The following is a 25,346-nucleotide window of genomic DNA, read 5'->3' as shown; positions in this document are numbered from 1 at the left end:
AGGGATGGCATTAAACGCGAAATTAGAGACGCATGCAATAAGGGTACAACTGTAATCATGGGTGAATTTAATCTACATATAGATTGGTCAAACCAAATTAGCAATCATAGTGTGGAGGAGGATTTCCTGGAGTGTGTACGTGATGGTTTTTTAGATCAATACGTTAAGGAACCAACGAGAGAACAGGCTCTCCGAGAATGGGTATTGTGCAATGAGAAAGGATTAATTAACAATCCTGTTGTGCGGGGTCGCTTGAGGAGGAGCGACTATAGATGATAGAATTCTTCATTAAGATGAAGAGTGTAGTTGAATCCGAAACTAGGGTCCTGAATCTAAATAAAAGAAACTACGAAGGTATGAGGTACGAGTTGGCTATGGTAGATTGGGGAACTTTACGAAAATGGTTGACGGTGGCTAGGCAATGGATAATATTTAAAGAACGTGTGCATAAATTACAACACAATTATTCATTCCCGTCTGGCGAAAAAATAAAACCGGAAAGGTGGCTCAACCGTGGCTTACAAAAGAAATTCGGGATAGTATTAGATCCAAAGAGGAGGCATATAAAATTGCCAGAAAAAGCAGCAAGTCTGAGGATTGGGAGCAGTTTAGAATTCAGCAAAGGAGGACAAAGAGGTTGATTAAGCAGGGGAAAATAGAGTACGAGAGTAAACTTGCAGGGAACATAAAAACTGACTGTAAAAGCTTTTAAAAATATATGAAGAGAAGATGATTAGTGAAGACAAATGTAGATCCCTTACCATCAGAAACAGGGGAAATTATAATGGGGAACAAAGAAATGGCAGAATAATGAAACACATACTTTGGTTCTGTCTTCACAGAGGAGGACACAAATAACCTCCCAGAAATGTTCAGGAACCAAGTGTCGAATGAGAGGGAGGAACTGAAGGAAATCAGTATAAGTAAAAAAATAGAGCTAAGGAAATTAATGGGGTTAAAGGCTCACAAATCCCCAGGGCCTGATAATCTACATCCCAGAGTACTAAAGGAAGTGGCCCTTGAAATAGTGGATGCATTGGTGGTCATCTTCCAAAATTTTATAGACTCTGGAGCAGTTCCTACAGATTGTAGGGTGACAAAAGTAACCCCACTATTTAAAAAAGGGAGAGAAAAAAACAGGGAATTACAGACCAGTTAGCCTTACATCAGTAGGGCATTGGTCGGCGCAACATTGAGGGCCGAAGGGCCTGCACTGCGCTGCAATGTTCTAATAGGGAAAATGCTAGAGTCCATTAGAAAGGATGTCAAAGTCCTCCTTACTAACATCTGGGGGCTTGTGACAAAGTTGGGTGAGCTGTCCCACAGACGAGTCAAGCAACAGCTTGACATAGTCATACGCACGGAATCACACCTTACAGACAATGTCCCAGACACCACCGTCACCAACCCCCGGTATGTCCTGTCCCACCGGCAGGACAGACCCACCAGAGGTGGCGGGACAGTGGTATACAGTAGGGAGGGAGTTGCCCTGGGAGTCCTCAACATTGACTCCAGACCCCATGAAGTCCATGGCATCAGGTCAAACATGGGCAAGTAAACCTCCTGCTGATTACCACCTACTGTCCTCCCTCAGCTGATGAGTCAGTACTCTTCCATGTTGAACACCACTTGGAGGAAGCATTGAGGGTGGCAAGGGCACAGAATGTACTCTGGGTGGGGGACTTCAATGTCCATCACCAAGAGTAGCTCGGTAGCACCACTCCTGACCGAGCTGGCAGAGTCCTCAAGGACACAGCTGCCAGACTGTGTCTGCGTCAGGTGGTGAGGGAAACAACAAGAGGGAAAAATATACTTGACCTCGTACTCACCAAAGATGCAACTGTCCATGACAGCATTGGTAAGAGTGACCACCGCACAGTCCTTGTGGAGACGAAGTCCCGCCTTCACATTGAGGATACCGTCCATCGTGTTGCATGGCACATCACCGTGTTAAATGGGATAGATTTTGAACAGATCGAGCAAAGCAAAACAGGACATCCATGAGGCGATGTGGGCCATCAGCAGCAGCAGAATTGTACTCAACCACAATCTGTAACCTCATGGCCCGGCATATCCCCCATTCTGGACCTGGTATTGGGGAATGAGCCCGGCCAGGTGGTCGAAGTTTCAGTGGGGGAGCATTTCGGGAACAGTGACCATAATTCCATAAGTTTTAAGGTACTTGTGGATAAGGATAAGAGTAGTCCTTGGGTGAAGGTGCTAAATTGGGGGAAGGCTAATTATAACAATATTAGGCAGGAACTGAAGAATTTAGATTGGGGGTGGCTGTTTGAGGGTAAATCAACATCTGACATGTGGGAGTCTTTCAAACGTCAGTTGATTAGAATCCAGGACCAGCATGTTCCTGTGAGGAAGACAGACAAGTTTGGCAAGTTTCGGGAAGCTTGGATAACACGGGATATTGTGAGCCTAGTCAAAAAGAAAAAGGAAGCACTTGTAACGGCTGGAAGGCTAGGAACAGATGAAGCACTTGAGGAATATAAAGACAGTAGGAAAGAACTTAAACAAGGAATTAGGAGGGCTAAAAGGGGTCATGAAAAGTCATTGGCAAACAGGATTAAGGAAAATCCCAAGGCTTTTTATACATATACAAAGAGCAAGAGGGTAACCAGGGAAAGGGTTGGCCTACTCAAGGACAGAGATGGGAATCTATGTGTGGAGCCAGAGGAAATGGGCGAGGTGCTAAATGAGTACTTTGCATCAGTATTCACCAAAGAGAAGGACTTTGTGGATAATGAGCCTCGGGAAGGGAGTGCAGATAGTCTCAGTCATCTCATTATCAAAAAGGAGGAGGTGTTGGGTGTCTTGCAAAGCATTAAGGTAGATAAGTCCCCAGGGGCTGATGGGATCTACCGTAGAATACTGAGGGAGGCAAGGGCAGAAATTGCTGGGGCCTTGACAGAAATCTTTGCATCCTCATTGGCTACAGGTGAGGTCCCAGAGGACTGGAGAATAGCCAATATTGTGCCTCTGTTTAAGAAGGGTGGCAAGGAAAATCCAGGAAATTATAGGCCGGTGAGCCTTACATCAGTGGTAGGGAAACTATTAGAGAGGATTATTCGGGACGGGATTTACTCCCATTTGGAAACAAACGAACTTATTAGCGAGAGACAGCATGGTTTTGTGAAGGGACGGTCATGTCTTACTAATTTGATTGAGTTTTTTGAGGAAGTGATGAAGATGATTGATGAAGGAAGGGCAGTGGATGTTATCTATATGGACGTTAGTAAAGCCTTTGACAAGGTCCCGCATGGCAGACTGGTACAAAAGGTGAAGTCACACAGGATCAGAGGTGAGCTGGCAAGATGGATACAGAACTGGCTCAGTCATAGAAGACAGAGGGTAGCAGTGGAAGGGTGCTTTTCTGAATGGAGGGATGTGACTAGTAGTGTTCCGCAGGGATCAGTGCTGGGACCTTTGCTGTTTGTAGTATATGTAAATGATTTGGAGGAAAATGTAGCTGGTCTGATTAGTAAGTTTGCGGACGACACAAAGGTTGGTGGAGTTGCGGATAATGATGAAGATTGTCAGAGGATACAGCAGGATATACATCGGTTGGAGACTTGTGCGGAGAAATGGCAGATGGAGTTTAATCTGGACAAATGTGAGGTAATGCATTTTGGAAGGTCGAATGCAGGTGGGAGGTATACAATAAATGGCAGAACCCTTAGGAGTATTGACAGGCAGAGAGATCTGGGCGTACAGGTCCACAGGTCACTGAAAGTGGCAACGCAGGTGGATAAGGTAGTCAAGAAGGCATTTGGCATGCTTGCCTTCATCGGTCGGGGCATAGAGTATAAAAATTGGCAAGTCATGTTGCAGTTGTACAGAACCTTAGTTAGGCCACACTTAGAATATTGCGTGCAATTCTGGTCGCCACACTACCAGAAGGACGTGGAGGCTTTGGAGAGGGTACAGAGGAGGTTTACCAGGGTGTTGCCTGCTCTGGAGGGCATTAGCTATGAGGAGAGGTTGGATAAACCCGGATTGTTTTCACTGGAACGACGGAGGTGGAGGGGTGACATAATAGAGGTTTACAAAGTTATGAGCGGCATGGACAGAGTGAATAGTCAGAAGCTTTTTCCCAGGGTGGAAGAGTCAATTACTAGGGGACATAGGTTTAAGGTGCGAGGGGCAAAGTTTAGAGGTGATGTGCGAGGCAAGTTTTTTACACAGAGGGTGGTGAGTGCCTGGAATGTGCTGCCAGGGGAGGTGGTGGAAGCAGATACGATAGCGACGTTCAAGAGACATCTTGACAAATATATGAATAGGAAGGGAATAGAGGGATATGGGCCGTGGAAGTGCAGAAGTTGTAAGTTTAGGCAGGCATCAAGATCGGCGCAGGCTTGGAGGGCCGAATGACCTGTTCCTGTGCTGTACTGTTCTTTGTTCCACAATTACCACTGATCACCTCCACGCGCTTACCCATTGTCTCTCGAGACAAGGAGGCCAAAGAAGAAGGAGAAAAAAAGACAATTACCATCAAGTCAGGACACCAACCCCTGGTTCAATGAAGATTGCAGGAGGGCATGCCAGGAGCAGCACCAGGCATACCTAAAAATGAGGTGTCAACTTGGTGAAGCTACAACACAGGACTACTTGTGTGCCAAACTGCGTCAGCAGCATGCAATAGACAGAGCTAAGCGATCCCATAACCAACGGATCAGATCTAAGCTCTGCAGTCCTGCCACATCCAGCCGTGAATGGTGGTGGACAATTAAACAACTAACTGGAGGAGGCCAGTTAGAAGACTCGGAGGGCGGAGTTCCGGACCGGTAAGTATAAAAAACCTACCTCGGGGATTCGCGGCCTACATTCATGGAGAAGACTTGGAGGGCGGAGTTCCAGACCTGGATGTATAAAAAACGTACCTCGGGGATTCGCGGCCTACATTCACGGAGAAGACTCGGAGGGCGGAGTTCCAGACCTGTAAGTATAAAAACCTTACCTCTGGTAAAATAAAAACTGAAAAGTGACGTCACAGGAAAGCTGTGACCTCATTGGAGGGAATTTGTACAGAATTTGAAAATAAAACATTGATAAAAATTGATTAAAACCCTAATTAACTAATTAATAAGTAGAGTAACAAACCAGAGGGAGGAGATTACTGTATTTAGTCAGCATTTAATATTTATAGTAGGAAGCTAGCACTAGGGACCATATCGTTAATTATAACAATTTAGTAAGGATTTAATAAGTATTTATTTTTATTTATTAAATAGTGCTAGAAATGTCAGTTAGAGGGGTGAAGTGCTTCACCTATGAGATGTGGGAGGTCCGTGACGCTTCCAGCATTCCAGAACACTACATCTGCAGGAAGTGTACCCAGTTGCAGCTCCTCACAGACCGCATGGATCGGTTGGAGCAGCAACAGGATGCACTTAGGAGCATGCAGGTGGCAGGAAGTGTCATACATAAGGAGTTTTAGAGAAGTGGTTACACCCAAGGTGCAGGCAGACAGATGGGTGACCACTCGAAGTGGCAGGCAGTCAGTGCAGGAATCCCCTGTGGCTATCCCCCTCTCTAACAAGTATACCGTTTTGCATACTGTTGGGGGGGATGGCCTATCAGGGGAAAACAGCAGCAGCCAGAGCAGTAGCACCACGGCTGGCACTGTTGCAGGGAGGGACAAAGCGCAGAAGAGAAATAATTATAGGGGACTCTATAGTCAGGGGCACAGATAGGCGCTTCTGTGGACGTGAAAGAGACTCCAGGATGGTATGTTGCCTCCCTGGTGCCAGGGTCAAGGATGTCTCTGAACGGACAGGGGGCATTCTGAAGGGGGAGGGTGAACAGCCAGAGGTTGTGGTACACATCGGCACCAACGACATAGGCAGGAAGAGTGACGAGGTCCTGCAGGGGGAGTTTAGGGTGTTAGGTAGTAAGTTAAAAGACAGGACCTCCAGGGTTGTAATCTTGGGATTACTCCCTGTGCCACGTGCCAGTGAGGCTAGAAATAGGAAGATAGTGCAGCTAAACACGTGGCTGAACAGCTGGTGTAGGAGGGAGGGTTTCAGATATCTGGACCATTGGGATCTCTTCAGGGACAGATGGGACCTGTACAAGAAGGACGGGTTGCATCTAAACTGGAGGGGCACAAATATCCTGGCTGCGAGGTTTGTTCGCGTCACTCGGGAGGGTTTAAACTAGTGTGGCAGGGGGGTGGGAACCAGAGCAGTAGGACAGCAAGTGAAATAAATGAGGGGGAACTCGTAAATAAGGCCAGTAAGACTAAGAGGAAGAGCAGGCAGGGAGATGTTGCGGAGCACAGCGGGACTGGTGGTCTGAAGTGCATTTGTTTCAATGCGAGAAGTATAACAGGTAAGGCAGATGAACTTGGAGCTTGGATTAGTACTTGGAACTATGATGTTGTTGCTATTACAGAGACTTGGTTGAGGGAAGGACAGTATTGGCAGCTAAATGTTCCAGGATTTAGAAGCTTCAGGCGGGATAGAGGGGGATGTAAAAGGGGTGGGGGAGTTGCATTACTGGTTAAGGAGAATATCACAGCTGTACTGCAGGAGGACACCTCGGAGGGGTCATGCAGCGAGGCAATATGGGTGGAGCTCAGGAACAGGAAGGGTGCAGTCACAATGTTGGGGGTTTTCTTTAGGCCTCCCAACAGCCAGCGGGAGGTAGAAGAGCAGATATGTGGACAGATTTTGGAAAGATGGAAAGGTAACAGGGTTGTCGTGGTGGGTGATTTTAACTTCTCCAATATTGACTGGGACTCACTGAGTACTCGGGGCTTCGATGGGGCAGAATTTGTAAGGTGCATCCAGGAGGTATTCTTGAAACAATACGAAGATAGTCCACCTGGGGATGGGGTCGTACTGGACCTGGTATTGGGGAATGAGCCCGGCCAGGTGGTCGAAGTTTCATTAGGGGATAATTTCGGGAACAGTGATCATAATTCCATAAGTTTTAAGGTACTTGTGGATAAGGATAAGAGTAGTCCTCGGGTGAAGGTGCTAAATTGGGGGAAGGCTAATTATAACAATATTCGGCAGGAGCTGAAGAATTTAGATTGGGGGCGGCTGTTTGAGGGTAAATCAACATCTGACATGTGGGAGTCTTTCAAACGTCAGTTGATTAGAATCCAGGACCAGCATGTTCCTGTGAGGAAGAAGGATAAGTTTGGGAAGTTTCTGGAACCTTAGATAACGTGGGATATTGTGAGCCTCGTCAAAAAGAAAAAGGAAGCATTCGTAAGGGCTGGAAGGCAAGGAACAGACAAATCCCTTGAGGAATATAAAGAAAGTAGGAAGGAACTTAAGCATGGACTCACGAGGGCTAAAAGGGGTAATGAGAAGTCATTGGCAAACAGGATTAAGGAAAATCCCAAGGCTTTTTATACGTGTATAAAGGGATAGAGTTGGCCCACTCAAGGACAGAGAAGGGAATCTATGTGTGGAGCCAGAGGAAATGGGCGAGGTACTAAATGAGTACTTTGCATCAGTATTCACCCAGGTGAAGGACTTGGTGGATGATGAGCCTAAGGAAGGGAGTGCAGATAGTCTCAGTCATCTCATTATCAAAAAGGAGGTGGTGTTGGGTGTCTTGCAAAGCATTAAGGTAGATAAGTCCCCAGGGCCTGATGGGATCTACCCCAGAATACTGAGGGAGGCAAGGGAAGAAATTGTTGGGGCCTTGACAGAAATCTTTTCATCCTCATTGGCTACAGGTGAGGTCCAGAGGACAGGAGAATAGCCAATGTTGTTCCTTTTTTAAGAAGGGTAGCAAGGACAATCCAGGAAATTATAGGCCGGTGAGCCTTATGTCAGTGGTAGGGAAATTATTAGAGAGGATTCTTCGGGACAGGATTTACTCCCATTTGGAAACAAATGGACTTATTAGCGAGAGGCAGCATGTCTTTGTGAAGGGGAGGTCGTGTCTCACTAATTTGATTCAGTTTTTTGAGGAAGTGACGAAGATGATTGATGAAGGAAGGGCAGTGGATGTTATCTATATGGACTTTAGTAAAGCCTTTGACAAGGTCCCTCATGGCAGACTGGTACAAAAGGTGAAGTCACACGGGATCACAGGGGAGCTGGCAAGATGGATACAGAACTGGCTCAGTCATAGAAGACAGAGGGTAGCAGTGGAAGGGTGCTTTTCTGAATGGAGGGATGTGACAAGTGGTGTTTCGCAGGGATCAGTGCTGGGACCTTTGCTGTTTGTAGTATATATAAATGATTTGGAAGAAAATGTAGCTGGTCTGATTAGTAAGTTTGCGGATGACACAAAGGTTGGTGGAGTTGCGGACAGTGATGAGGATTGTCAGAGGATACAGCAGGATATAGATCGGTTGGAGACTTGGGCGGAGAAATGGCAGATGGAGTTTAATCCGGACAAATGTGAGGTAATGCATTTTGGAAGGTCTAATGCAGGTGGGAAGTATCCAGTAAATGGCAGAACCATTTGACAGGCAGAGAGATCTGGGCGTACAGGTCGACAGGTCACTGAAAGTGGCAACGCAGGTGGATAAGGTAGTCAAGAAGGCATACGGCATGCTTGCCTTCATCGGTCGGGGCATAGAGTATAAAAATTGGCAAGTCATGCTGCAGCTTTACAGAACTTTAGTTAGGCCACACTTAGAATATTGCGTGCAATTCTGGTCACCACACTACCAGAAGGACGTGGAGGCTTTGGAGAGGGTACAGAAGAGGTTTACCAGGATGTTGCCTGGTCTGGAGGGCATTAGCTATGAGGAGAGGTTGGATAAACTTGGATTGTTTTCATTGGAACGACGGAGGTGGAGGGGCGATATGATGGAGGTTTACAAAGTAAAAGCGGCATGGACAGAGTGGATAGTCAGAAGCTTTTTCCCAGGGTGGAAGAGTCAGTTACCAGGGGACATAAGTTTAAAGTTAGAGGGGCAAAGTTCAGAGGGAATGTGCGAGGCAAGTTCTTTACACAGAGGGCGGTGAGTGCCTGGAACTTGTTGCCGGGGGAGGTGGTGGAAGCAGGTACCATAGCGACGTTTAAGAGGCATCTTGACAAATACATGAATAGGATGGGAATAGAGGGATACGTACCCCTGAAGTGCAGAAGGTTTTAGTTTAGGCAGGCATCAAGATCGGCGCAGGCTTGGAGGGGCAAATGGCCTGTTCCTGTGCTTTACTGTTCTTTGTTCTTGGTGGCTCCACAAATATCCCCATCCTCAATGATGAGGGAGCCCAGCACATCAGTGCGAAAGATAAGGCAGAAACATTTGCAACAATCTTCATTTTATTTTTATTAATTCATGGGATGCAGGCGTCACTGGCCAGGCCAGCATTTATTGCCCATCCCGAATTGCCCTCAAGGTGGTAGTGAGCTGCCTTCTTGAACCGCTGCAGTCCATGTGGGGTAGATACACCCACAGTGCTGTTCGGAAGGGAGTTCCAGGATTTTGACCCGGCGACAGTGAAGGAACGGAGATATAGTTCCAAGTCAGAATGGTGTGTGACTTGGAGGGGAACTTGCAGGTGGTGGTGTTCCCATGCATTTGCTGCCCTTGTCCTTCTAGTTGGTAAAGGTCGCGGGTTTGCAAGGTGCTGTCTAAGGAGCCTTGGTGCATTGCTGCAGTGCATCGTGTAAATGGTACACACTGCTGCCACTGCGCGTCGGTGGTGGAGGGAGTGAATGTTTGTAGATGGGGTGCCAATCAAGCGAGCTGCTTTGTCCTGGCTGGTGTCGAGCTTCTTGAGTATTGTTGAAGCTGTTCCCATCCAGGCAAGTGGAGAGTATTCCATCACACTCCTGACTTGTGCCTTGTAGATGGTGGACAGGCTTTGGGGAGTCAGGTGATGAGTTACTCGCCTCAGAATTCCTAGCCTCTGACCTGCTCTTGTAGGCACGGTATTTATATGGCTACTCCAGTTCAGCTTCTGGTCAATGGTAGCCCCTAAGATGTTGATAGTGGGGGATTCAGCGATGGTAATGCCATTGAATGTCAAGGGGAGATGGTTAGATTCTCTCTTGTTGGAGATGGTCATTGCCTGGCACTTGTGTGGCGCGAATGTAACTTGCCACTTATCAGCCCAGGCCTGGATATTGTCCAGGTCTTGCTGCATTTCTAAACGGACTACTTCAGTATCTGAGGAGTCGCGAATGGTGCTGAACATTATGCAATCATCAGCGAACATCCCCACTTCTGACCTTATGATTGAAGGAAGGTCGTTGATGAAGCAGCTGAAGATGGCTGGGCTGAGGACACTACCCTGAGGAACACCTGCAGTGGTGTCCTGGAGCTCAGATGATTGACCTCTAACAACCAAAACCATCTTCCTTTGCACTAGGTATGACTCTAGCCAGCAGAGGGTTTTCCCGATGCTTCCCATTGACTCCAGTTTTGCGAGGTCTCCTTGATGCCATACTCGGTCAAATGCTGCCTTGATGTCAAGGGCAGTCACTCTCACCTCACCTCTTGAGTTCAGCTCTTTTGTCCATGTTTGAACCAAGGCTGTAATGAGGTTAGGAGCTGAGTGGCCCTGGCGGAACCCAAACTGAGCGTCACTGAGCAGGTTATTGCTAAGCAAGTGCCGCTCGATGGCACTGTTGATGACACCTTCCATCACTTTACTGATGATTGAGAGTAGGCTGATGGGGCGGTAATTGGCCGGGTTGGACTTGTCCTGCTTTTTATGTACAGGACATTCCTGGGCAATTTTCCACATTGCCGGGTAGATGCCAGTGTTGTAGCTGTACTGGAACAGCTTGGCTCGTGGCGTGGCAAGTTCTGGAGCACAGGTCTTCAGTACTATTGCCAGAATATTGTCAAGGCCCACAGCTTTTGCAGTATCCAGTGCCTTCAGTCATTTCTTGATATCACGCGGAGTGAATCGAATTGGCTGAAGTCTGGCATCTGTGATGCTGGGGACTTCAGGAGGAGGCCGAGATGGATCATCAAGTCGCCACTTCTGACTGAATATTGTTGCAAATGCTTCAGCCTTATCTTTCGCACTGATGTGCTGGGCTCCCCCATCATTGAGGATGGGGATATTTGTGAAGCTACCTCCTCCAGTTAGTTGTTTAATTGTCCACCACCATTCACGGCTGGATGTGGCAGGACTGCAGAGCTTAGATCTGATCCGTTGGTTATGGGATTGCAAAGCTCTGTCTATCGCATGTTGCTTACGCAGTTTGGCATGCAAGTAGTCCTGGGTTGTAGCTTCACCAGGTTGACACCTCATTTTGAGGTCTGCCTGCTGCTGCTCCTGGCATGTCCTCCTGCACTCTTCATTGAACTAGGGTTGGTCTCCTGGCTTGATGGTAATGGTAGAGTGGGGGATATGCCGGGCCATGAGGTTACAGATTGTGGTTGAGTACAATTCTGCTGCTGCTGATGGTCCACAGCGCCTCATGGATGCCCAGTTTTGCATTGCGAGATCTGTTCGAAATCTATCCCATTTAGCATGATGATAGTGCCACACAACATGATGGACGGTATCCTTAATGTGAAGGCAGGACTTCGTCTCCACAAGGACTGTGCGGTGGTCACTCCTACCAACACTGTCATGGACAGAAGCATCTGCGGCAGGCAGATTGGTGAGGACGAGATCAAGTATGTTTTTCCCTCCTGTTGGTTCCCCCAACACCTGCCACAGACCCAGTCTAGCAGCTATGTCCTTTAGGACTCGGCCAGCTCGGTCAGTAGTGGTGCTCCCGAGCCACTCTTGGTGATGAACATTGAAGTCCCCCACCCAGAGTACATTTTGTGCCCTTGCCACCCTCAGTGCTTCCTCCAAGTGGTGTTCAACATGGAGGAATGCTGAGTCATCAGCTGAGGGAGGGTGGTAGGTGGTAATCAGTAGGAGGTCACCTTGCCCATGTTTGATCTGATGCCATGAGACTTCATGGGGTCCGGAGTCGATGTTGAGGACTCCCAGGGCAACTCCCTCCCCACTGTATACCACTGTGCCACCACCTCTGGTGGGTCTGTCCTGCCGGTGGGACAGGACATACCCGGGGATGGTGAAGGCAGTGTCTGGGACATTGTCTGTAAGGTATGATTTCGTGAGTATGACTATGTCAGGCTGTTGCTTGACTAGTCTGTGGGACAGCTCTCCCAACTTTGGCACAAGCCCCCAGATGTTAGTAAGGAGGACTTTGCAGGGTCGACAGGGCTGGGTTTGCCGTTGTCGTTTCCGGTGCCTAGGTCGATGCCGGGTGGTCCGTCCGGTTTCATTCCTTTTTATTGACTTCGTCGTGGTTAGGTACAACTGAGTGGTTTGCTAGGCCATTTCAGAGGGCATGTAAGAGTTAACCACATTGCTGTGGGTCTGGAGTCACATGTAGGCCAGACCAGGTAAGGACAGCAGATTTCCTTCCCGAAAGGACATCAGAAGTGGCGACTTGATGATCCATCGCGGCCTCATCCTGAAGTCCCCAGCATCACAGATGCCAGACTTCAGCCAATTCTTTTTACTCCGCGTGATAGAACAAAGAACAAAGAAAATTACAGAACAGGAACAGGCCCTTCGGCCCTCCAAGCCTGCGCCGATCCAGATCTTCTATCTAAACATGTCGCCTATTTTCTAAGGGTCTGTATCTCTTTGCTTCCTGCCCATTCATGTATCTGTCTAGATATATCTTAAAAGACGCTATCGTGCCCGCGTCTACCACCTCCGCTGGCAACGCGTTCCAGGCATCCACCCCCCTCTGCGTAAAGAACTTTCCACGCATATCCCCCCTAAACTTTTCCCCTCTCAATTTGAACTCGTGACCCCTAGTAATTGAATCCCCCACTCTGGGAAAAAGCTTCTTGCTATCCACACTGTCTAAACCTCTCATGATTTTGTACACCTCAATCAGGTCCCCCCTCAACCTCTGTATTTCTAATGAAAATAATCCTAATCTACTCAACCTCTCTTCATAGCTAGCGCCCTCCATACCAGGCAACATCCTGGTGAACCTCCTCTGCACCCGCTCCAAAGCATCTACATCCTTTTGGTAATGTGGCGACCAGAACTGCACGCAGTATTCCAAATGTGGCCGAACCAAAGTCTTATACAACTGTAACATGACTTGCCAACCCTTGTACTCAACATCCCGTCCGATGAAGGAAAGCATGCCGTATGCCTTCTTGACCACTCTATTGACCTGCGTTGCCACCTTCAGGGAACAATGGACCTGAACACCCAAATCCCTCTGTCCATCAATTTTCCCCAGGACTTTTCCATTTACTGTATAGTTCACTCTTGAATTGGATCTTCCAAAATGCATCACCTCGCATTTGCCCTGATTGAACTCCATCTGCCATTTCTCTGCCCAACTCTCCAATCTATCTATATTCTGCTGTATTCTCTGACAGTTCCCTTCACTATCTGCTACTCCACCAATCTTAGTGTCGTCTGCAAACTTGCTAATCAGACCACCTATACTTTCCTCCAAATCATTTATGTATATCACAAACAACAGTGGTCCCAGCACGGATCCCTGTGATATTAAGAAACGACTGAAGGCACTGGATACTGCAAAGGCTATGGGCTCTGACAATATTCCGGCAATAGTACTGAAGACCTGTGCTCCAGAACTTGCCGCGCCCCTAGCCAAGCTGTTCCAGTACAGCTACAACACTGGCATCTACCCGGCAATGTGGAAAATTGTCCAGGTATGTCCTATACACAGAAAGCAGGACAAGTCCAACCCGGCCAATTACCGCCCCATTAGTCTACTCTCAATCATCAGTAAAGTGATGGAAGGTGTCATCAACAGTGCCATCAAGCAGCACTTGCTTAGCAATAACCTGCTCAGTGACACTCAATTTGGGTTCCGTCAGGGCCACTCAGCTCCTGACCTCATTACAGCCTTGGTTCAAACATGGACAAAAGAGCTGAACTCAAGACGTGAGGTGAGAGTGACTGCCCTTGACATCAAGGCAGCATTTGACCGAGAGTGGCATCAAGGAGCCCGAGCAAAACTGGAGTCAATGGAAATCGGGGGAAAACTCTTCGCTGGTTGGAGTCAGACCTGACGCAAAGGAAGATGGTTTTGGTTGTTGGAGGTCAATCATCTCAGCTCGAGGACATCACTGCAGGAGTTCCTCAGCGTAGTGTCCTCGGCCCAGCCATCTTCAGCTCCTTCATCAATGACCTTCCTTCAATCATAAGGTCAGAAGTGGGGATGTTCGCTGATTATTGCACAACGTTCAGCACCATTCATGACCCCTCAGATACTGAAGCAGTCCGTTTAGAAATGCAGCAAGACCTGGACAATATGCAGGCTTGGGCTGATAAGTGGCAAGTTACATTCGCGCCACTCAAATGCCAGACAATGACCATCTCCAACAAGAGAGAATCTCCCCATCTCCCCTTGACATTCAATGGCATTACCATCACTGAATCCCCCACTATCAACATCCTAGGGGCTACCATTGACCAGAAACTGAACTGGAGTAGCCATATAAATACCATGGCTACAAGAGCAGGTCAGAGGCTAGGAATCCTGCGGCGAATCATCTCCTGACTCCCCAAAGCCTGTCCACCATCTCCAAGGCAGAAGTCAGGAGTGTGATGGAATACTCTCCACTTGCCTGGATAGGTGCAGCTCCAACAACACTTAAGAAGCTCGACACAATCCAGGACAAAGCAGCCCGCTTGATTGGCACCCCATCCTCAAACATTCACTCCCTCCACCACTGACGCAGTGGCAGCAGTGTGTACCATCTACAAGATCCACTGCAGGAACGCACCAAGGCTCCTTAGACAGCCCCTTCCAAACCCGCGACCTTTCCCAACTAGAAGGGCAGCAAATGCATGGGAACACCACCACCTGAAAGTTCCCCTCCAAGTCACACACCATCCTGACTTGGAACTACATCGCCATTCCTTCACTGTCGCTGGGTCAAAATCCTGGAATTCCCTTCCTAACAGCACTGTGGGTGTACCTACCCCAAATGGACTACAGTGGTTCAAGAAGGCAGCTCACCACCACCTTCTCAAGGGAAATTAGGGATGGGCAATAAATGCTGGCCCAGCCAGCGATGCCCACATTCCATGAATGGATAATAAAAAAAAATGTTAATACAGACCACCTGGAAAGCATAAACAGGATTAGACAAAGTCTGCGTGGGTTTACAGAAGGGAAATCATGCTTAACAAATCTACTGGAGTTTTTTGAGGATTTAACTAGTAGAATAGATCAGGGAGAACCAGTGGATGTGGTGCATTTGGATTTTCAGAAAGCTTTTGATAAGGTCCTACATAAGAGGTTAGTGTGCAAAATTAAAGCACATGGGATTGGGGGTAATATACTGGCGTGGATTGAGAATTGGTTGACAGAGAGGAAACAGAGAGTAGGAATAAACGGGTCTTATTCCAGGTGGCAGGCAGTGACTAGTGGGGTACTGTCAGGATCAGTGCTTGGGCCCCAGCTGTACACAATATATATTAATGACTTGGGTGAGGGAACTAAATGTAACATTTCCAAGTTTGCAGATGACACAAAGCTGGGGAGGAAAGTGAGCTGTGAGGAGGATGCAAAGAGGCTCCAATGTGATTTGGACAAGTTGGTTGAGTGGGCAAATGCATGGCAGATGCAGTATAACATGGATAAATGTGAGGTTTTCCACTTTGGTTGTAAAAACAGAAAGGCAGATTATCTGAATGCTGATACATTGGGAAAGGGGGAGGTGCAAAGAGACCTGGGTGTCCTTGTACACCAGTTGCTGAAAGCAAGCATTCAGGTGCAGCAAGCAGTTAGAAAGGCTAATGGTATGTTGGCCTTCATTGCAAGAGGATTTGAGTATAGGAGCAAGGATGTCTTACTGCAGTTATACAGGGCCTTGATGAGACCACATCTGGAGTATTGTGTGCAGTTTTGTTCTCCTTATCTGAGGAAGGATGTTCTTGCCATGGAGGAAGTGCAAAGAAGGTTTACTAGGCTGATTCCTGGGATGGCAGGATTGACGTATGAGGAGAGATTGGGTCGATTGGGCCTATATTCACTAGAGTTTAGAAGAATGAGAGGGGATCTCATACAAACCTATAAAATTCTAACAGGACTAGACAGGCTAGATGCAGGGAGGATGTTCCCAATGACTGGGGAGTCCAGAACCAGGGGTCACAGTCTCAGGATACGGGGTATGCCATTTAGAACGGAGATGAGGAGAAATGTCTTCACTCAGAGGGTGGTGAACCTGTGGAATTCTCTACTGCAGAAGGCAGTGGAGGCCGTCATTAAATATATTCAAGAAGGAGATAGATATATTTCTTAATGCCAAAGGGATCAAGGGATATGGGGAAAAAACGGGAACAGGGAACTGAATCAGATGATCAGCCATGATCTTTTTTGAATGGCAGAGCAGGCCCGAATGGCCTACTCCTGCTCCTATTTTCTATGTTTCATTGTAAACAGCATAGATGGCAGTTCATATATTTCTCCAGGGTTTCTGCTAATCCTCCTCCAAAACTACAGTAGGAGATCGGGAGTGACCCGCAGCAAGTTTAGCCCAAGCTGTTTATGAGACCGATATACTGCCCACTGTGTTAAGGTGACATTTTGCAACCAATGTAATTTAGACAGTAAAGTTCCAAAGATCACTGTGTAGCAACTGGGCAGAAAAAGAGTAACTCTTACATACCGTTTTACAAATTTGTAGGTGTTCTCGTAGCAAATGAATAAAAGCCAGGCAGAACGCTGGTATACAGTTGTAAGAAGGTTGACCCAGGCCGATGATGTACTGATCCCAGATGTACAACACAGTTTCCATGCTCAGGTGTCCTGTCAACACAACAGGGTCTCTCAAGTCCTTGATCTGTGAATATTTTATTCCTAAATTGGCTAAATAAGGGTCAGTTTGTGATTGATGAACATGATCAAGGCAAAACACAAAATTAGGGACTGTTTCTACTGGGCGAATATAGCTTGGTAATTGGTGATTAAAAAATTAATTTATTTTTAAACAAATATTTGGTGAACTTGTGCTTTAAGATAATGACAGTGCTTGGGGTGAAACAATTTTCAATGTGGGAATCCAGTATCACTCCCATAAATATAGTAAGGATCAGAAGTAAAATTCCTGTTACACTGCTACAACATGCCACAAAAATATTTGAGTGCCCTCAACTATATTTTCTTTTCACACAGCAGCCATTCTTGAGGTCTGAGTACGATAGATAATGATAATTTTTTGTTGGAGACTTGAGGCCAATAACTTGCTGCGTAAAAAAAAATTCTCCCCAGTTTCCCTATGTTTTTGTAAATTGTTTTAAATATGTCTTCTTTGGTTACCAACCTTCCTGCCAGCGGAAACAGTTTCTGCCCTTCTACTCTATACTGATAGAGGTGTTAATAATTTTGAACACTTCGATTCAATCTTCCCTGAAACTTCTCTGCTCTAAGGGTAACAATCCCAGCTTCTCTTGTCTCTCCACAAACTGAAATCACTCATCCCTGGTAATATTCTAACTCACCTCTGCACCCTCTCTAAGGCCTTGACATCTGTCCCAATGTGTGTTACCCATAAGTAGACACAATACGCCAGCTGAGGCCTAATCAGTTCAGCATAACTTGCTTGATTTTATACTTATGGCCGTGAAATTGGCCTCTGTAATGCCACTGATGCTGGCACTATGGAAGCCCCGAAGGCCTACAATGGTGCTGGCTGCACTTCAGGCACGGCCCACATGGCGCCTCTTGCTGGGAAGGATACTAGCGTAGGCATGCAATACATGCACCAAAAGCATCAGAAGAGGTGCTATCATGACAGCCAATCTGACTGATCTGATGCCCGCTCAAGAAACCGCATGTGCCCTGAATGCCTGTGCTAATAGCTCACAGCTGAACATGCGTTCAGCAGCACAACTGATGCCACACCAGCGTTATTTAAAGTGCGAGCCACCAACTTGCAGATGAATGCTTTTTACTTACATACTGTGGATTGTGTTTGAAGATGTTTTGGAGAGCTGCTGCATACATTCAGGGAGGCATCAGTATTTGGTGACTCAACTCTGCATGAGGTATGGAGGCTATCTTGTAGTGCCTCATGGGATGTGAGTGTCGCTGCAAGGCCAGCATTTGTTGCCCATCCCTAATTGCCCTTGAGAAGGTGTGGTGAGCCACCTTCTTGAAGTGCAGTAGTCCATCTGGTGTACACCCACAGAGCTGTTAGGAAGAAAGTTCCAGGTTTTTGACCAAGCAACAGTGAAGGAATGGCGATATAGGTCCAAGTCAGGATGGTGTGGGGCTTGGAGGGGAACTTGCAGGTGGTGGTGTTCCCATGCATCTGCTGCCCTTGTCCTTCTAGGTGGTAAAGTTTGCAGGTTTGGAAGGTGCTGTTGAAGGTGCCTTGGTGAGTTGCTGCAGTGCATCTTGTATATGGTACACACTGCTGCCATGATGCGTCGTGGAGGGAGTGAATGTTTAAAGTGGTGGATGGGGTGCCGATCAAGTGGACGGTGTTGCACTTCTTGAGTGTTATTGGAGCTGCACTTATGCAGGCAAGTGGAGAGTATTCCACTGCACTCCTGACTTGCGTCTTGTAAGTGGTAGATAGGCTTTGACGAATCAGGAGGTGAGTTACTTGCCGCAGAATTCCCAGCCTTTGACCTGCTGTTATAGCCACAGTATTTATATGCTGGTCCAGTTAAGTTTCTGGTCAATGGTGTTACGATCAGGTGAGGAGGGATTGAAAGGCACCCCTTTTGTCTCTCTCCTTGTTTGACCAGAACTGGGTTTATTCTTTTTTAAACAGTGGATGTGCTTACCAATTCAGTGAGTGTTTAACCCTTTATGTGCTATGATCATGAAGGAAGCAATCGGACAGGTTTTCTTGAGTTTAAACAAGGAAGAGGTTAGTTTATTGTACTTAAAATCAAAACCCAATCTAAGTGAACATAAACTATGCTCCAACTTTCTCACACACACAAATACATACATAAGAATCACACACACATAGTTTAGAGAGTGATGAAGAATAGTTTGGTTGGATCAGAGTCCAGAACAAATATAAATAATATACAGTCTGTTGGGTCTGATAATTTAGTTGCCTTCCGGCTACATTTGTGGTTCTGAAGTCTCTGGCTGGTAGAAATGCACTTGCAGGTGGTCTACCTGGTTCAGGGTTTTCTTGAAGACAGTGATGTAGATGGCTTTCTCTCCGGGGTCTCTGTCTGTAGCGATGAAAGATTTGGATGTAAAGCAGTCTTTTGAAACTTGGTTTTGAATCTTGCAATGTTACCTGGGGGGTCGGGGGGAGGGGGGAGAGAGAGAGAGAGAGAGAGAGATGCAGCCCCACCTGGGTCCTGCATTAGTTAGCTCTCAAAGCTTGTCTGCTGTGTGTAACAAAATCTCTTTAATGAGGTCCAAAGTCTAAGAATCTCAAATCTCTCTCAGGTCATATTGTTTCAATGTTGACGCCCCTGGAGGTAAGTCTCCACTGATGAATGCTCCAAGATGGCTTTGAATGTCTTGCTAATGAGGGTGATACGAGATAATTTACTCAACTGTTCAAGCCATTGTCCCGTATGGGAACTTTTTTAGATATGCGGCTCCACCTTGATGCATTAGCATGTGTGGCAGGTCATGAAAAACCCTATATGCCAAATGGGAAATATTAATTTCATTGGTTGGAACCTTACATTAGACTTTTAAAGGAAAATCCTACAAGTAACTATTAAAAAACTGGCAGCCAAGATGGCCACTGCAATTTCCATTTGAAAGACCAGGAGACTAATCTGGAAATGAAAAGTCTAACCGACCTCAGCTAGAACAATGGCTTGCTCTCAGTGACTGAATTACCTAGAATGGTTTTTTAACACGGTTGTCAAGGCCATCTGCACCCATTGACCTTGAAAGAGCCAACCCCCTCCAAGTGTGACTGGATCTCCTGAGGCATGTAGCAACTTGAATCTCAGAGAAGATTCCAGAAAAAAACCTAGTTAAAAACAATTAATTGAAATTCCTGTTTCAGTTAAGAGGTAAGTTAGGTTAATAAAAGCAAAATACTGCGGATGCTGGAAATCTGAAACAAAAACAAGAAATGCTGGATTCACTCAGCAGGTCTGGCAGCATCTGTGGAAAGAGAAGCAGAGTTAACGTTTCGGGTCAGTGACCCTTCTTCGGAACCGGTAATTCAGTCACTGAGAGCAACTTTCGGTTCCGAAGAAGGGTCACTGACCCGAAACGTTAACTCTGCTTCTCTTTCCACAGATGCTGCCAGACCTGCTGAGTGAATCCAGCATTTCTTGTTTTTGTTTCAGGTAAGTTAGGTTTCTTGCCGTTTTAAACAGACGTATATTAACACTCTGAGAATAGCTGTAATTAGTTAATTAGGCAGCTAGCTTAAACTGGTTTCCGAGCTTTAGCAGAGCTCCAGCAGAGCTGACACAGCATTGTTTTCAGAGTATAAATGTAGGGGACTTTCAGTGCTGCCTGTCTGCACAGAGTGCTGCTGAAGGGCACAGAGTATTAAGGTAGTTTGGTAATTGAGGGAGTTCGGAAAGGTGAAGAACATAAATTAAGAAGAAAATAAATTTGAGTGCACAGAGTGTGAAGTGGGAGTTTGGTGTGTGAGGGAGGAGCTCATTTCTTTCTTTCTTTTACCTTTTTTCAGCCTCAAGTAGCTGCCTCTCTCTTCTGTACAGGGGAAGAAGTTGATTGGTGAGTAACTGTTAATTTATTTTACTTCTAATTGTAATTAAAAGTTTTTAAAGTTATGTTATGGCAGGCCAAGTGGAATATACATCCTGCAGTATGTGGGAAGTCGTGGATACACCACATATCCTTGACGAACACATCTGCACGAAGTGTCACAGGCTGCAGAAGCTTGAGCTCCGGGTTTTGGACCTCGAGCAGCGGCTAGAGTCACTGTTGTGCATCCGCGAGGCAGAGGACTACGTGGATAGCACATTTAGAGAGGTGGTCACACCGCAGGTTAGAAGCATGCAGGTAGAGAGGGAATGGGAGACTGCGTGGCGGTCACCCATTCCCAAGAGAACCAGGCAGGCAGTGCAGGAGTCCCCTGAGTCTATCTTGCTTGTTAATCGGTTTTCCATTTTGGATTCCAGTGAGAGCGATGATTCCTCAGGGGAAGTGCAGCCACAGCAAAGTCCGTGGCACCATGGGTGGCTCAGCTGCACAGGAGGGGAGGAAGGGAGGGGAGGAAGAAGAGTGGAAGAGCAACAGTGATAGGGGATTCGATAGTCAGGGCATCAGTTAGGTGTTTCTGTGGCAGTAAATGTGACTCCAGGATGGTGTGTTACCTCTCTGTTGCCAGGGTCAAGCAAGTGACGGAGCGGCCTTCTGGGGGAGGGTGAATAGCCAGAGGTCGTGGTCCACATTGGTACCAATGACATAGGTAGAAAGAGGGATGAGGTCCTTAAAGCAGATTTTACAGAGTTAGGAAGGAAATTAATAAGCAGGACCTCCAAAGCAGTAATCTCAGAATTACTCCCAGTGCCATGTGCGAGTCAGCATAGGAATAGGAGGATTGATTGATTGAACACATGGCTGGAGAATTGGTGTAGGAGGGAGGGCATCAGATTTCTGAGGCATTGGGACCAGTTCTGGGTTAGGTGGGACCTGTACAAGATGGATGGGCTACACCTTAACAGGACCGGAACTAAAATCCTCACAGGGAGAATTGCTAGTGCTGTTGGGGCGGGTTTAGACGAACTTGTCAGGGGAATGGGAACCTTAGGGATAGCTCACACTGGAAGGAAGTAAAACTGGTAACAGGAGGTAGAAAAGTAGGAAGTGACATTAGAAGGCAGGTGAAACAAAGGCGAGCATCAACAAGGCTTAGAATGCAGAATGTCAAGAAGTCAAGATTAAGGGCACTCTACTTGAATGCACGCAGCATTCACAACAAGGTAGATGATATAAAGGCCCAAATAGAGGTAAATGGGTTTGATCCAATTGCCATTACGGAAACGTGGCTACAGAGTGACCAAGACTGCGAACTGAATATTCAAGGATTTTGAACGTTTAGGAAGGACAGGCAAAAAGGAAAAGGAGGTGGTATTGCGCTGATAGTAAGAGATGGGATCAATACATTCGTAAAGGGGGATCTCAGATCGGAAAAACAAAATGTGGAATCTGTTTGGGTGGAGCTAAGAAACAGCAAGGGGCAGCAAACATTGGTAGGAGTTGTTTATAGGCCACCAAACAGTAGTGGTGGTGTGGGGCATGGCATTCATGAGGAAATTAGAGAAGCATGTGGCATGGGTAATACAGTAATCATGGGTCACTTCAATCTGCATAGAGACCCGGTTAACCTAATGAGCAGTAATGCTGTGGAGGATGGGTTTCTGGAGCGTGTTAGGGATGGCTTTCTAGAGCAGTATGTTCAGGAACTGACTAGAGAACAGGCTATTTTAGATGTAGTATTATGTAGTGAGAAAGGGCTAATTAATAATCTCGTTGTAAAGGAACCTTTAGGGATGAGTGACCATAATATGATAGAATTTTACATCATGTTCGAAAGTGAGGTAGTTCAATCTGAAGCCAGGGTGTTAAATTTGAACAAAGGAAAATATGAAGGTATGAGGGACAAATTGGCTGAGGTGGATTAGGAAAATACATTAAAAGGTATGACAGTACATAGGCAATAGAACATAGAACAGTACAGCACAGTACAGGCCCTTCGGCCCACGATGTTGTGCCGAACCTTTAACCTACTCTAAGATCAAACTAACGACCTACCCTTCATTCTACTATCATCCATGTACCTATCCAAGAGTCGCTTAAATGCCCCTAACGTATCTGCTTCTACTTCCACCGCTGGCAGCGCATTCCACGCACCCACCACTCTCTGTGTAAAGAACCTACCTGACATCTCCCCGAAACCTTCCTCCAATCACCTTAAAATTGTGCCCCCTGGTGATAGCCCTTTCCGCCCTGGGAAAACGTCTCAGGCTATACACTCTATCTATGCCTCTCATCATCTTGTACCCCTCTATCAAGTCACCTCTCATCCTTCTTCGCTCCAATGAGAAAAGCCCTAGCTCCCTCAATCTTTCTTCGTAGGACATGCCCTCCAGTCCAGGCAGCATCCTGGTAAATCTCCTCTGCACCCTCTCTAAAGCTTCCACATCCTTCCTATAATGAGGCGACCAGAACTGAACACAATATTCCAAGTGTGGTCGAACCAGGGCCTTATAGAGCTGCAGCATAACCTCGCGGCTCTTAAACTCAATCCCCCTGTTAATGAAAGCCAACACACCATACGCCTTCTTAACAACCCTATCAACTTGGGTGGCAACTTTGAGCGATCTATGGACATGGACCCCAAGATCCCTCTGTTCCTCCACACTACCAAGAATCCTGTCTTTAAGCCTGTATTCCGCATTCAAATTCGACCTTCCAAAATGAATCACTTCACACTTTTCCAGATTGAACTCCATCTGCCACTTCTCAGACCAGCTCTGCATCCTGTCAATGTCCCGTTGCAACCGACAACAGCCTTCCACACTATCCACAACTCCAGCAACCTTCGTGTCATCGGCAAACTTGCCAACCCAGCCTTCCACTTCCTCATCCAAGTCATTTATAAAAATCACAAAGAGCAGAGGTCCCAGAACAGATCCTTGTGGAACACCACTGGTCACCGAGCTCCATGCTGAATACTTTCCATCTACTACCACCCTCTGACTTCTATGGGCTAGCCAATTTTGTATCCAGACAGCCAACTTTCCCTGAATCCCATGCCTCCTTACTTTCTGAATGAGCCTACCATGGGGAACCTTATCAAACGCCTTGCTAAAATTCATACACACCACATCCACTGCTCTTCCTTCATTAATGTGTTTTGTCACATCTTCAAAGAATTCAATAAGGGTTGTGAGGCATGACCTGCCCCTCACAAAGCCATGCTGACTGTTTCTAATCAAACCATGCTTTTCCAAATAATCATAAATCCTGTCTCTCAGAATCCTCTCCAATAATTTGTTCACTACCGACGTAAGACTGACTGGTCTATAATTCCCAGGGTTATCCCTATTCCCTTTCTTGAACAAGGGAACACACTTTTCCAGATTGAACTCCATCTGCCACTTCTCAGGCCAGCTCTGCATCCTGTCAATGTCCTGTTGCAACCGACAACAGCCTTCCACACTATCCACAACTTCAGCAACCTTCGTGTCATCGGCAAACTTGCCAACCCAGCCTTCCACTTCCTCATCCAAGTCATTTATAAAAATCACAAAGAGCAGAGGTCCCAGAACAGATCCTTGTGGAACACCACTGGTCACCGAGCTCCATGCTGAATACTTTCCATCTACTACCACCCTCTGACTTCTATGGGCTAGCCAATTTTGTATCCAGACAGCCAACTTTCCCTGAATCCCATGCCTCCTTACTTTCTGAATGAGCCTACCATGGGGAACCTTATCAAACGCCTTGCTAAAATTCATACACACCACATCCACTGCTCTTCCTTCATTAATGTGTTTTGTCACATCTTCAAAGAATTCAATAAGGGTTGTGAGGCATGACCTGCCCCTCACAAAGCCATGCTGACTGTTTCTAATCAAACCATGCTTTTCCAAATAATCATAAATCCTGTCTCTCAGAATCCTCTCCAATAATTTGTTCACTACCGACGTAAGACTGACTGGTCTATAATTCCCAGGGTTATCCCTATTCCCTTTCTTGAACAAGGGAACAACATTTGCCACCCTCCAATCATCTGGTAGTACTCCAGTGGACAGTGAAGATGCAAAGATCATCGCCAAAGGCGCAGCAATCTCTTCCCTCGCTTCCCGTAATATCCTTGGGTATATCCCGTCTGGCCCCGGGGACTTATCTGTCCTCATATCATTCAAAATTTCCAGCACATCCTCCCTCTTAACCTCAATCTGCTCAAGCATATCAGCCTGTTCCACGCTGTCCTCACAAACGACCAGGTCCCTCTCACTAGTGAATACTGAAGCAAAGTATTCATTTAGGACCTCCCCTACCTCCTCCGACTCCAGGCACAAGTTCCCTCCACTAGCCCTGATCGGCCCTACCCTCACTCTGGCCATCCTCTTGTTCCTCACATAAGTGTAGAACGCCTTGGGATTTTCCTTAATCGTACCCGCCAAGACTTTTTCATGTCCCCTTTTTCATGTCCCCTTCTATGGACAGTCTGTAATGGATAGTCTGTAAAGAAATATTACATAGTTTACAACATCTATACATTCCTTCAAGGCACAAAAACTCCAAAAGTAAAGGCAGTCAACCATGGATAACAAAGGAAGTTAAGGATTGTATAAAATTCAAAGAAAAGGCCTATAAAGTTGCCACAAATAGTAGTAAACCTGGGGATTGGGAGGATTTTAGAATACAGCAAAGGAGAACTAAGAAACTGATAAATAAAGGGAGAATAGAATATGAATGTAAGCTAGCAAAAAATATAA

General features: G+C 46.5%; 1 protein-coding gene across 9 annotated transcripts in view; it reads right to left on the bottom strand.

Moving 5' to 3' along the window:
- The window catches only part of LOC137346878 (uncharacterized), a 398,647-nt gene that overhangs the window by 168,616 nt on the left and 204,685 nt on the right, over window positions 1–25,346 (bottom strand). For 8 of the 9 annotated variants that reach the window (XM_068010837.1, XM_068010836.1, XM_068010841.1 and 5 more), the window contains one exon: window positions 16,589–16,728. The exons of the other annotated variant lie outside the window; for it this stretch is intronic. In XM_068010837.1, coding sequence (XP_067866938.1) covers window positions 16,589–16,728 — 140 coding nt within the window. The remainder of the gene's footprint in view (window positions 1–16,588; window positions 16,729–25,346) is intronic. 9 annotated transcript variants of the gene reach the window in all.

Source organism: Heterodontus francisci, chromosome 30 (assembly GCF_036365525.1).
Source record: "Heterodontus francisci isolate sHetFra1 chromosome 30, sHetFra1.hap1, whole genome shotgun sequence".
Taxonomy (NCBI): domain Eukaryota; kingdom Metazoa; phylum Chordata; class Chondrichthyes; order Heterodontiformes; family Heterodontidae; genus Heterodontus; species Heterodontus francisci.
This window is presented reverse-complemented; position numbering and strand designations above follow the sequence as displayed.